This window comes from Conger conger, chromosome 6 (genome assembly GCF_963514075.1).
Source record: "Conger conger chromosome 6, fConCon1.1, whole genome shotgun sequence".
Lineage (NCBI taxonomy): Eukaryota > Metazoa > Chordata > Actinopteri > Anguilliformes > Congridae > Conger > Conger conger.
Window position 1 is genome coordinate 38346521 of NC_083765.1, and position 13058 is coordinate 38359578.

Below are 13058 nucleotides of genomic sequence, written 5' to 3' on the forward strand. Positions count from 1 at the left end.
CCCCCTCAACCTCATTTTAGCAGCAAATTACTGGTTCTTCTCTTAAGCTTGCCAACCTGCTTTCCATGAGTTTTGGAGACGGGTACGGCAGACCGAATTATGATTAACTCCTGATTTCTCACAAAGGAAGTTGTATATGCTGTTATCATGACAGCAAATTGTATTTAAACAAAATTACAATAATTCACTCACAAAAACCCCTCTCAACACAAATGTTTTTTCTATTGCTCATTTATTAATGATTCGGGAATTTACATTGTGTCACACAGTACAGCATCACTCCTCAGAATTCTAGAGAATTATTCAACAAAGGAAAAAAAAAAATCACATTTGTAATAAATAAATAATACCTGACTGATGCACGGCAATCACCTCTCCATGTTACAGTATATATACCCATGTAACCAACTGAAATATTGATGAGCAAACCATTTCTGGACGGCATGCAGTAGAACTTAAACATGTCTTTAATATAAGAGCTAATGTACAAGGCGGAATATATTTTTCAACAAAAAATTTAACAGTTCAAGGAATGAAATTCACTTTGTCATATAAACCCAACAACATTTATGGGAATTGTATGTGGGGAACAAAAACAAAAAAAAACTATGTCAATGGGATCATTTAACAAAGAAGTGTGACAACTTTACAGTCAAGCTCCTGAATATCGCACATCAGAATAGTACAGTAGTGCAGACACGGGCAAAAGCTGAGCGGTTCCCTTCAGTGCAAACAGCAGGTGTTTCCTATCACAGGCAACCCTTACCAAACTAGAAGTTGAACTTCAGAAAGGAAAAAAAAATAAAAAATCATCTCACATCTATGTGACTTTCAGTATAGTTTTTTCATATTTTCTCCAGGACTCAACAGCTGTAGATCAAATATGACAAACTTCAGACAAGAAGCACGGTTTCTAACCAATAATGACCCACACCAAGAAGCTATAGACCAATCAGAAGGCCTGCCCAGAGCTAAAAGAAACTCAGCGACTACCCTGTCTCCAAAAAACCCTCTCCCTCCATCTCACTCGCTGCCCTCTCTCTCCCTCACGGACATGTCTGAAGAGGAGCTGTAAAGTCATTTTGGTGAAACCCCTACCATACGCACAGAGTTTTAAATGTTTTCCTGGCCCGCTGTAACACTCCAATCCAGCAGGAAGCCGGCACTATGGACCACGGTGTTCCTTCCAAGCCTGTCTGTTTTTGTCATTTCAAATTCTCAGACACCACACCCCCCCCCCCTTTTTTTTCTGCCATTATCTTTATGTCTGTTCTTGGGTACACATTCTCTCTCAGACACAAAGTAGACAGGGCAGCCTGTAGCCTAGTGGCTAAGGTACATGACTGGGACGCAGAGGATTGGCGGTTCAAGCCTTGGTGTAGATCGGTAAGATCCGTACAGCTGTTGGGCCCATGAGCAAGGCCCTTAACCCCGCATTGCTCCAGGGAGGATTGTCCCCTGCTTAGTCTAATCAACTGTAAGTCACTTTAGATAAAAAGCATCAGCTAAATAACAAATTATCATTAATATTGTATGTTCCCCATATCTCAGAACAGGTGGGTGGGCGAGAGGAAAGAAGGCAGAGTAAAGACACCCAGCTAACAAACTGTTTCTGGACCAACCTGCACCCCAGAGCCCCCAGACTCTGCCACAGGCGTTTCCTTGCAACCCCCAGCTGCAAACGGCTGACATCAGGGTTCCTTCTTACTGGGCCTGGGCTTTCAAGAGAGCCTGAATCGCCACACAGGACAAACCCACACAAAGACAACACTTATCAATCAAAAACACTGAGACCGCAATCACTTTGATTCCAACGGAAAAAGAACGTACAGAGGTTCAGAAGCATTTCATCAAACCCACTGAGCTTGAAATGGTATAGACTGTTTTTCTTTTATTTCCCCAGATATCCCACATGGGAGTGCTAGCTCTGGAACATTATCCCTTACAGGGCTAGCGGTATGTAGTAAGACACAGGCAAAAAACCTCTAGCTGCTGCAGTCTGAAAGCCTACAAATGAAAAACAAAAAAAAGAAAATATATAATAATAATAATCTCCAGTCAATGTTTTTGGCTAAAATGTTTTCCAAGTGGGTATCTACAGAAAAAGTTGAGGGGGGGAAAAAAGGGGGCATCACATCATTGCCACACCCTCACCCAAACCCCGCCCATGACACCAGCCTCCACCGTAACCAGCTCAGAACGGGGAGAGGTTTGGCACCTTGATGTTTATGTCTCCGATGTTGATGTTTCGGGGGATTTCCGGAAGGTTCATGTTCTTGACGGCTGACACGGCGCGAGCCGGAGCGGCGGACAGGCCCCCCTGGGGATCGGGGAACACGGCAGACATGACGACACACACCTTACACCGCAGCGGGACTTCACACACTGTTACGCAGACTGGAGTTTTAAAAACCACCCTGGCCGACGGGCAGACGTCACTGGTTAACTGCGCATTAGGAGTCTTTGCGTTAACCCACGCAAAATGGCAGGTAGCCGACTAATGTAGGGTTAGAAAGGCCCCAGAAACTGGCCATTAGAAAACCCACTCTGTCACGTGCAGTCGGTAAACACTGCCACACCTGACTTTCAGGCAGCAAGTAACACGCAGGGGCTCCGACACATGATATTAGCTTGTAAATGTTAGTCTTACAGTCAAACTACTGTTTTACTGAGGAGATTTGGGAGATACATGGAGAGATAGTTTGAAGTAGGTCTTCTCTTAGTTAACCTATGAGAGAAAATATGGCTAAATTACCAGAAGAGGCAGATAACGGAGAAAAGAGACACATGAACAGAGATCATTTACAGGTAAGAGAAGAGATACTAAACAGGTGAATAAAGAGAAGGGACAAGTAAACTCAGAAAAGAGGAGTACTAAGAGAAGAGTCAAGGAAACTAAGAAGAAATGGGTGAACCCCAGACCTGGGTATCAAACAGTATTTGTTTAGGATTCAAATACTTTTCTGTGCTCTATTGATCTTGCCTGGTGCATTTCAGCCTGCAAGGAGGAGCCGATGGCTTTTATTTGTTCCAACACACAACAAAAGCTTAGTCAAATAAAGAAATGTGTTTGAATACTATTTGAAATCTGACAATAGACAGGTAAACAAATGAGGAAAACTAAGAAGAAACATACACACTTGACGAGACGGGTAAAAACAAACGACGGGTAAGCAAAGAGAAGAGATCTGAGAGAACAGAGAGTAATCTGAGAGAAAAGACAAGCGAACAAAGAGTGGATAAATGGAGAGAAGAGATGGGTAAATCAGGATAGGAGACAGGGGAGATGATGACCATCAACAGGATGGATTCAGCTGCTCACCTCGGATTTCTCCATGCGGTTCTGTAGCTCCACCTGAGCCACGATTTCATTCATGTTGGTCTCCAGCACCATTCCCCCCATCACCACCTCTTGAAGAATGTAATGCACCTGCAAGAGATCCAGGGAGCCCGCACATTCACACCAGCAATAAAAGGCACAAAATCCCACCCACAAAGGTACAATACAAATCAACATATATCTAGGCCATAACCACTCCATTACTGGCATGTACACCACAGAAAAGAAAACCACAATTCCCCACATGCTTAACAGTAATGCGCCTAAGCATTTTTTTGTCATGTTTCTACATTAATTTCATATCTCAACACCTAAAAGGCCACACAATATCTAGAGTGTTTTATCAGAAGGACGACCTTGTGAAATTTGAGTATTTGAGATCATGCCCTCCCTGTGAGTGTAGAATGAAGCAATTTCCCATAATTCGCTGCTCACAAAAACACGCAGGAGGCCATGAATGTGGTAAGTGCAGGCCTCCTCTGGGCCAAAACCACACACCCTGTGGGAACATTCGCATGAGCGCCGTGGAGCAGGCTTGCCGTATTCATTTCTATGGACTGCTGGAACATTCCCAATCTGTAAAATCTGAAATACATAACTGTAATAGAAAGAATTCTGTGGACGATAAAGCTGTCTGAAATATTTAAGCCACGTCAGCTCCACAACCAAAGGAGCAAAGGGCTAACATGAGAACCACACCCATTATACTTCAGAGTAGCTGAATACTTAGCAGGACTGGTAATGCTCTTTTTAGTTATTTATTTATCTCTTATTGAAACCCATTGTAATATTCACCCATAAAATGGACTGGTTAACGCACAATTGCGGGTGGGAAAGTCCTCTCAACAATCAGAAAAATGATTCACTTACAAGGCACTAGAAATTGGATAAATACCCACTATGCAGGATTGCCTGAACTACCCACCCATGTTGCTATTTCGGGTTATTCGGACAGTTGATTTTAGTCAATGCATGAAGCCAGACCTGTCAGCAGTATTTTTCAAAATACATTAAAAGTATACGTCTAGCTATTTATTCATATTTCACCTAATGTTATGGCAGTGATATTTCTATTGTAATATCTCAACATTGTCTGAATCCATTGACAAATAAGTTACAGAACTTGAAGGAACTAGGAAACTTTAAGTGAAACATTTACAAGTAAGAAAAGCAAAAAAATAAAAAGGGAAATGGGCATCTGTTTGAAAACTTGCTTTTTTTCTTTTATTTGGATAGCTTTTCAAAGTTACAGCAGTAGCGGTCTAAATGTGGAAAGGCAGCTAGCTAGGATACCTACAGTGCATTAATGTTGCGGACCACTGTAGTCAAAAAATAAACCGTTTCAAGAATTTGCAGACTCTTACCCAGGTTCAAACTCATCCTATATGATCACCAGTTGACATTTCCTACAATTCAGTTACACTAAAGTGCCACTGCTGCATCACCACCTCAGCTGCAGATTCATCATGGTAGCCAAGCTAACTGAAGCTTCAGAATAGGCATTTGCCAGTATAAAAATGTCATAGTAAGATTATCTTGGCCAACATTTTCACAGTATAAAATATTACCTTGATAATTATTGAAATTAGTTAAGTTTTATTGTAAATAATTAACATTTTGGCCATGGCAATAACAAAATAACATAATTCTCAAGTAAATATAAAATATTACTTTCAACAGAATTACATGTGGATTACTAAGGTACAGTAAATGTGAATTTGTTGGCCATTATCGTTTCTGATAATGTTATCTCCTGCTGCAGGGATGAATGACCTCCTTTTTCCATGGTAGAATGAAAATGAGATGCATTAAGAAGTGCTCCTCCGATACTTGAAGTGGACTATTACTCTCCAGTTTCATAAGCAGTGCTAAAATGTAACAGCCATTTATTTTGGTAAAGACTATGATTCATCTTTAGTGGTAATTAAACGGCCATTAATGTATATTACTAAGATAGCTACAGAATATTGATTGCCATCCCACCCCTACCCCTGCAAACTTCTCCAATCAGAGTGAAAACTGAATATTGATGACAGGTTAGCTACATATAATCAACAGACTACTACTTATCGAATGTAGAATGTTGCCATTCATTCTGTTACCATCTGATGACTGGAAATGGTTTTATGCTGGTATGTGGACACCGAAAGCACAACACAGAAACAAGAGATGAACTATTTCAGCTGCTGAATAATAATGATAGCCAACAACCTGCTGGGTGGTGCCATTCGTCTCTGAGCTCCTACTTCTATGCACCTTGAATAGGAAACAAAGTGTTATGTGTCTTATTACAGAACACTCAACTTGCCTTGTCCATGTGGAATATGAGGTCCAATTCACAGACATTTTCAAAGCATTTGTCAAGCGTTTCCACAAAGACCTAGACAAAGAAAGCAGAAAGATTGAAATTTAGGTTGAGTTTAAAGCAAAAATATGTATTGCTTGTATCTTTTACATTTAAGTCACTGTCATGTGAGCTGACAACCCCACCCTAATAAAATGTAGCCAGACACAATATGCAATTAAAGAAGTGTTAAACTTGACATTATTGTATTATACAGTTAACCTCAGAATTATTGGCACCCTTCATAAAAATGAAGAAAGAAGACTAATGGTCAAAATCCCTCCAAATGTGTTCTCTAACCCTATCACAGATTATAGGAAAATACACTCCCTATCACCTTTGCCAGGGGTGGTTTTTTATTTGAACACAGGATCTACAACACCTCTTCATATCACAAAGCAATCTTCTTATTGTTATTATTGCTGAAACCTGTACATGAAATGAGAATTGGCATTTGATTTGTATTGGATCATACAACAAAATAACATCAGTATACATCATAATAAACCCTTTGCTAACCTGCTTCCTTGTTCATGTCAATGTATTTTTGTTCTGCATGCTACGTAATTGCATCATATCACATGACTGTCAAATAGTTTGGCCACAGACAGCATTAATTATCTAGTGGTATCTGGAATCGGTCTGAAGTCATCATGTTTAATTACCTCCAGAGTAAATGTGCAGTGGGGTTAGATTTTTCATCACTAACACATGTAACCAAAGTAGCTATCTGAAAAAGCACTTGTGTATCATGGCAGTGATTAGATACAGCAAGATAAAGGCTTATAACCCGGCTTAGGCAACCGTCTCAAGGGTTCAATAGTGTGATCTGGGTGATAGCTCCAAGGCCAAAACTCAAGTTTGAAAAAACAATTGTGGTGAATGAGAGAAAACTTTTCAATGTCCTGTATCAGCAAAACGTCTCCAGAGCCAGTTGACTGTGGCTGCATTTACATTAAAAAGCAAGTGAATGCTCCAAATTTTCCTCAGCTGTGGAAATCATCATATGCCAACCATCCAATTTAAAATGATCAATTTAGCTAGCAAGAATGTTGATATAAGCTACAGTTTGTATTCTAAAATGTCCAGGGAATGCAGATGAAAATGACTGTAATCGCACTCGCATATTGCTTAATTGTATAAATGACATTACTTATAACTAAATGAAATTAATAAAATACCATAATAACTGAGAAAGTTGTGAGTGGAGTGATAAGGAAGCAAGCTATATTGACATTTGCAATTTGCATATGGGGCAGACCTGGGTTAAATACAAAATAGTTTTGAGTTCAAATACTTTTCTGTGCTCGACTGATCAGCTGGTACAAAGGAGCCAAGCAAGAGGACCAGAAGGTGGGGTTTGCAGCTTTTGAGAGTATTTAATAGGTTCCAATACACCAGACAAGCACAGAAAAGCACAGTATTTGAATCCAAAGCAATTACGTATTTAACCCAGGTCTGGTATGGGGTGATAACCCTGACATGGTTTTCATGGTTAGTTACCTGTCACTACTATCCATGAAAATATTACTCTTCATTTTATCAGGTCCAAAATGCAATGTTCAATTTCACTACTAGCATATTGATGATACCAGATAATAAGTGAGCTAAATACATTAACAGAGGGTTTGTATTTTTATACACTTAATGTCACAGGTTACAAATTTGCGATATCTAGTATAAATTTAGTTTGGGTAAGTATATTTCTTACGGACTTCATTTGATATACCTCTGTGACAATCCCCATTTGATGCGTCTCTAAATAACAGCTGACCTAAGATCCTTTTAGCTCATAAGGGAAAAGATGACCACAGGAAACTGATCCCAGATCAGTCCTCCTAATCTGACACTTCATGAATAAGGGTCCAAATTTCAAACTCCCTGCAATAAGCCTGTGTCCCCTCTGGTGTACAGATCGCTGTCATTTAACAAATCCGGATGTTGTCTCAAGGCTGTAGGTTGTGACCCAAAATGTCTGCACTCACATAATAAATATATATATATATATATATATACACTGAGTGACCACTTTATTAGGTTAAATTATTTTACTTTTATTTTTTAGTCTTCTGCTGCTGTTTTTGGTTTTTTACACCATTCTCTGTAAACTCTAGAGACTGTTGTGCATGAAAATCACAGAAGGAGAGCAGTTTCTTACATACTCAGATATTTGCAATAACAAGCTGGTGTACAGGTCTACCTAATAAAGTGGTCACAGTGTAGGGTACATCTGCAGTTAGATCACAATCACTGCGGCCCATTCCATTTATGCGTCCTTCCACTTCTCACTGATGTGATCCGACTGTTTGAAGAAAATACTACCACTGCACGTGAATTCCACAAAACTGATAAAGATCTACTAACAAACCACAGATAACCTTCTGGCTTCTCGTAAACGCCAACGTTTGTTTTCCCAAGCTGGTGGTTTTGCAGCTGGTTTTACCTTTCGTCCTCCGATCAACCACTTTAACTGTAATGAGCAGAAATCAAACTAAAGTGCAGCCGAAAAACAAACAATGAGCTGCAGTGGACTTTTTGACTGGGAATGAAATGTGGGAAAAGTAGGCCGCGAAACCTGCCACAAGGACCCTAAACACATGACGGACAGACATCACGTTTTATGAATCGCTTATCCCCTGGCTAAAGCTGTAATATTCGGGTGTAAGTCACCTGACAAAATTTTTACAACTTTAACGACACTTCACCAATCACACGGCTCAACCTTGAACACACACGCTTTTGCAGTATCAGTATAAATGATTTCCTGTCTGACGCAGAACCATTCCTATTAAATGGTTGCATCACCCACTTCCACAAAATTACATTTTACGGTAAAAAGCAGCATCCCATAACACCAGGAACTAGGGGGAGGACACAACAGATTTGGCAAAGATTTGTTTGGCAAAACTATTATTTTGTTCACTCAAATATGTTTACCTGTATCAGGTCCAGAATTCCAAGCTCACTTTCTGAAGAATCCACACAGAACACAAAGTAAAGTGTTGCGTAGTGTCGGTAGATCAGCTTGTAGTCAGATCCACCAATCAAACTACACATTGGGAGGGGGGGGGGGGGAACAAGAGTTAAGTTACTATTCCAACTGATCCAATTTGAAACTGGTTCTCAAACCTTTACATTAACAATCTGGTGCCAATGAAATCACATTTACATTTTACATTTTACATTTTAGTCATTTGGCAGACGCTTTTAATCCAAAGCAACTTACAAGTGCAAAAAATCACCAGAAATATAGAGAAAATGCTTTGTACTTAAAGGTCCAGGAAACTGAAATCTGGGATTTATTTGCTGATGTGTTATTTTACTACTTTTTGATTCCCAAATGGCCCAGAACAATTTTTTTTTATGATCTAGAAGACTTAGAAAAGTCTGTGTCTTTGGCTTGCTTGGTTAAACACCATGGTTAAAAGGGTTTTGCAAGAAAAGCAAAGAGCATATTTTCTTTTCCAAAAAATGAAGAGACCCTCAAGAAATGGGTGTTATTTCTGTAGGCTTGTGTGAACTCCACATAGCAGTTACCTCAGCAAGTTGGATTTATAGTTCCCAAGCAAGTAAAAAAAAAAAAGAAAGTGGATTCAGGCCATTAAACATGAGAGGAAAGGAGTAAAATTCAAGACACACCTTTGTAGTAAGTTAGCCATTTTACATGGGAGCATATATAGCTCCAGATCTAGGTTCTTAGCATTGTTATTTGTACAACCCAACAACTTTTCTGCATTTTCACAATCTTGTAAATCTACCAACAGCCAATAATAAAAATAGTATGGAGGACAACCACGTTCTGTGAGCACAGCAGATTATTTGTCATGTGCTTGGCCTTCATTGCATGATGCAGCAGCCTGATACACATTTAGGAATCGTTTACATATGATGGGTCTGATGAATATGAATATTAATGAATACAGGATTCACGGCCACTCTGTCCTGGTCTGCTGAACCAGTCACGATAATCTAATAGTGTTTATTACAATCTAATGCATATAATTGGGTTAAAAACTAGAAAGAACTACCATGAACACAAGCAATTGTCACTTCCGGGGGAATACATGGTGTGAAATGTTACAATACATGTATCTACAGTTTCCAAAATACAACTTTGGTATAGTTATCAAACCTGTGACAAAATTTTACTGAGCATTCTCATAGAGCCAAGACACTTAATTATCTGTTTGCTGTTAATTGAAGGCATGGTGTCTCTCTACTTCAGTGTCAAGTAAAATGGTTTTCACACCATGGGTGGTCTAAGATGATTTTTAAGGGACAAAACTATGTCACACTCGATGCACTGATGCACACTTACTCACTGAGCACTTTATTAGGAACACTTATTCATCTACACCTACTTACACATTATTTAATCAGCCAACTGTGAGGCAGAGGTGCAATGCATTAGATCATGCAGATACGGTCAGGAGCTTCAGTTAATGTTCACATCAACCAAAAGAAATCTCAGTGATATCAACCACGGCATGATCGTTGGTGCCAGACAGGCTGGTTTAAGTATTTCTGTAACTGCTAATCTCCTGGGATTTACACACACAATAGTCTCCCTTGTTTGCAGAGAATGGCGTGAAAAAGAAGTAACTACTGAGTGTACATCAACTTTTACGTAAATACAACTGTCATTGTATTTATCAGGTAGCTATCCTACAGTAACTTTACCTTCCTCCTTCCAAGAAATTACAGACATTGTCATCCCTCTTCGAAACGAGGTGGAACGTTTCCCTGATTATCTGTTGTTGCATGTCTTCTGCCTTTGGAGGGGTGGAGGGAAAATAAATTACAATAATTTAAATCTGGGACAAAAGACAGCATGTCGGCTGTCAATGGACTCTAATCTATAGCGATCTTAATTGTCTGTAGCAAACAGACAACTGACAACTTAAACGTTAGCTAAGGTGACATAACCAGGTAGAAGAATAATGTAAAATTAGGTTGCGGAAACGTAGCAAGCTAGCTAGCTCTGAGGTTAAACTGTTAAACGCTAAATTGTAATGAACAAGCAACAGAAATAATGGCATGACACATTAACAGCTGCGCAACTTCACAGTTAACTAGCGTTTGCATTAGGTAGCTACTATAACAATGATAGTAGCTAGATTAGCTAGATAGCGAGATAGCTAGATAGCAACATACTACAGACTACTTAGCAGGCTGGGTGGCTAGCCAACTAAATGTTGATTTTACTTACGAAATACTGGTAAAATCTGATAAGGCGCGGTTTTCCATGATTGTTAAAAATTAAAATAGCCTTTATCATATTTGCTAATTACACTAGATTCTTCTAACGTTCGTGAACCTAGTATTAATATTTTCCTACGAAGATGATATTTGCAAACTACGCTTCCCTTTCTTCTTCTTCCTCTTCTTCTTTTAGTCTTTTTTTAATGCGTGGTCAGCGCATTGCTGCCTCCAACCGGTTTGGAGAAGCCCTGCTACTCCTTAGCGCCATCCAGATTTATACCCTGGGATATAAACCCACTATACTCAGGAACTGGATTACTTTTTATTCCACAACACTCACAACTGTTCTCATTCTCCCCGTATGGTCTTTAAGCTTAATTTTTCTATGCCCACATCAGCCAGCTCCTTAAATAAGGCCCTCCTCTCCACTCCATACAGCTTGCAGTGCAGCAATACACACAGCACTATCTCTACCACTCCACATCCCTCACATTTCCGTTTTTTAATGAAGGCCATACTACTCCCCAATCCACAATGAACCTAGTAATTTTATTAACCTCATTCCCCCTGCTCAGGTTTACTTTCCTCTGCCTTTTAACACTAGGCTGTATTTAAAAAAACTGCCTACTCCTATTCTCCTCCTTCCAGTCCTTCTGGAATTTATTATTCAAACCCTCCCTGATTAAACTCCCACACTCAAAGCGGTGATAAGTTAAGAGAATGCAGAACTTTTTGATAGCCATTTTTTTATATTATTGATAGCCTTGGGTTTGCCCCTCTTCAGTTCAGACCCTAGGTTTTGTGTATGTCAGTGTTTTTATGTATATCAAAATAAAAACATGACTGCATTCCAAACCAATTGCCCACCCAAGCACTAATGAGGGGGGTGATCACCTCCTCATTAAAAAGTAATAATACATTTTAAACTTTTCATAGCTCACATGCATCCTAACCTGCATCCTAAGTATGGTGAATAAAGCAACTAAATAAACTGAGTCAGTCACAGAAAATGAAATATGTAAAATGGCTATGTAATTCTATATTTCAATTTCAATTTCCCGCTCTTGCTGGTGGTTACGTGGGCTGAGGAAGTGTGGGTGGGAGGATGGGGAGGAAGAGGGAGGGAGAATGAGATGAAGTCGTGATCAGATGTATGCAGAGGGGTAACGGTGACACATCCACATCTGGTGTAAAGACGCACAGTCTGCTAACATTCCAAGGACAGTATTTGGCTACTTGCTGGTGCTGTGCAGCAGCCGTGAAGCAGTCGTACAGCAACAGTCTAGATGCGGTGTAAAGTAGGTGTAAGGTGTTTTCAATATCCTCAGAAATATTCGCAGATTATTTTTTCCTCGGCCTCCAAAGGCAGTGTTCTAATTCAATGTAAGTATTTTGTTGTAAAACATCAACCTTTTTCTTTTCTCTTTTTTAATAAATGAGTTTCCGATTTTTTTACATTCTCCTCCCAATTTCGTGGCCTATTGTACCCTGTTTATTGTAAATTCCTGTGTGTGCAGTTGGATAAGAACGAGAACAACACGCCTTCTTCAAGCAGTACGCCTCCAGCCACCACACCTTGATTCTTAGGTGATCAGCGATGGTTGCATGCAGCGGTGGCCCAATTATTGCCACTCGGATCTGGAAGGTCCTTGGTGTGCAACTGAACGAACCGATCCTGCATCAAAGTCTGTGCACCACTGCAGCCGTGCACCACTGCAGCACAAGTCTAGTACGTGCCGGCGTATAATGGTCTCAGCATGTGTACCTAAAAGTTTACAGTTTGTTTATGCAGGCAAAAAAAGTTTTGTTTTATACAAGCCTAACAAACTATGCACCGTTGGAAACATAATACCATTCACTGAAATGCTACTCAGTCATCACTGTAATGCACTGTATGCTGAGCATAAGTTGAAAAAAAAGCATGGGTTTCACCAAAAAGCATACGGGAAAATGAAGAAATGCAGATCACTGGACTCCATATTGGTTTCCATAACTTCTGTTCAGTGGGCCTCATTTATGAAACATAAGCTGAATTAATTTGACCATCAATCATTTGGAAATGCATTTACACAAACAATGTGGGATTCATCAATGTTTTCATATGTCGATTTGTTAGTAGGATCCGAACAGATTTCATGAGTGCTCTAAGTGGCAAAATTATTTGAATTAATA

At 39.7% G+C, this 13058-nt stretch overlaps 1 protein-coding gene across 1 annotated transcript; it reads right to left on the minus strand.

Moving 5' to 3' along the window:
* Positions 1-213: 213 nt before the first annotated feature.
* Positions 214-11106, minus strand: ap3s2 (adaptor related protein complex 3 subunit sigma 2). Its single transcript, XM_061246787.1, has 7 exons — positions 10894-11106; positions 10365-10456; positions 8622-8733; positions 5649-5720; positions 3323-3430; positions 2219-2320; positions 214-1731 (listed from the first exon to the last, which is right to left on the minus strand). The coding sequence occupies exons 1-7, from the start codon at positions 10960-10962 to the stop codon at positions 1705-1707; spliced, it is 582 nt and encodes a 193-aa protein (XP_061102771.1). The 5' UTR covers positions 10963-11106; the 3' UTR covers positions 214-1704.
* Positions 11107-13058: the final 1952 nt, after the last annotated feature.

What these genes read in the sequence shown, in the direction of transcription:
- ap3s2 (XM_061246787.1), bottom strand. Translation starts at nt 10,962, where the DNA reads ATGATAAAGGCTATTTTAATTTTTAACAATCATGGAAAACCGCGCCTT. An exon ending in TCAGATTTTACCAGTATTTC is followed by an intron (nt 10,457 to 10,893) that starts GTAAGTAAAATC and finishes ACCCCTCCAAAG; the next exon opens with GCAGAAGACATGCAACAACA. An exon ending in TCATATTCCACATGGACAAG is followed by an intron (nt 3,431 to 5,648) that starts GCAAGTTGAGTG and finishes GATCTCTTGCAG; the next exon opens with GTGCATTACATTCTTCAAGA.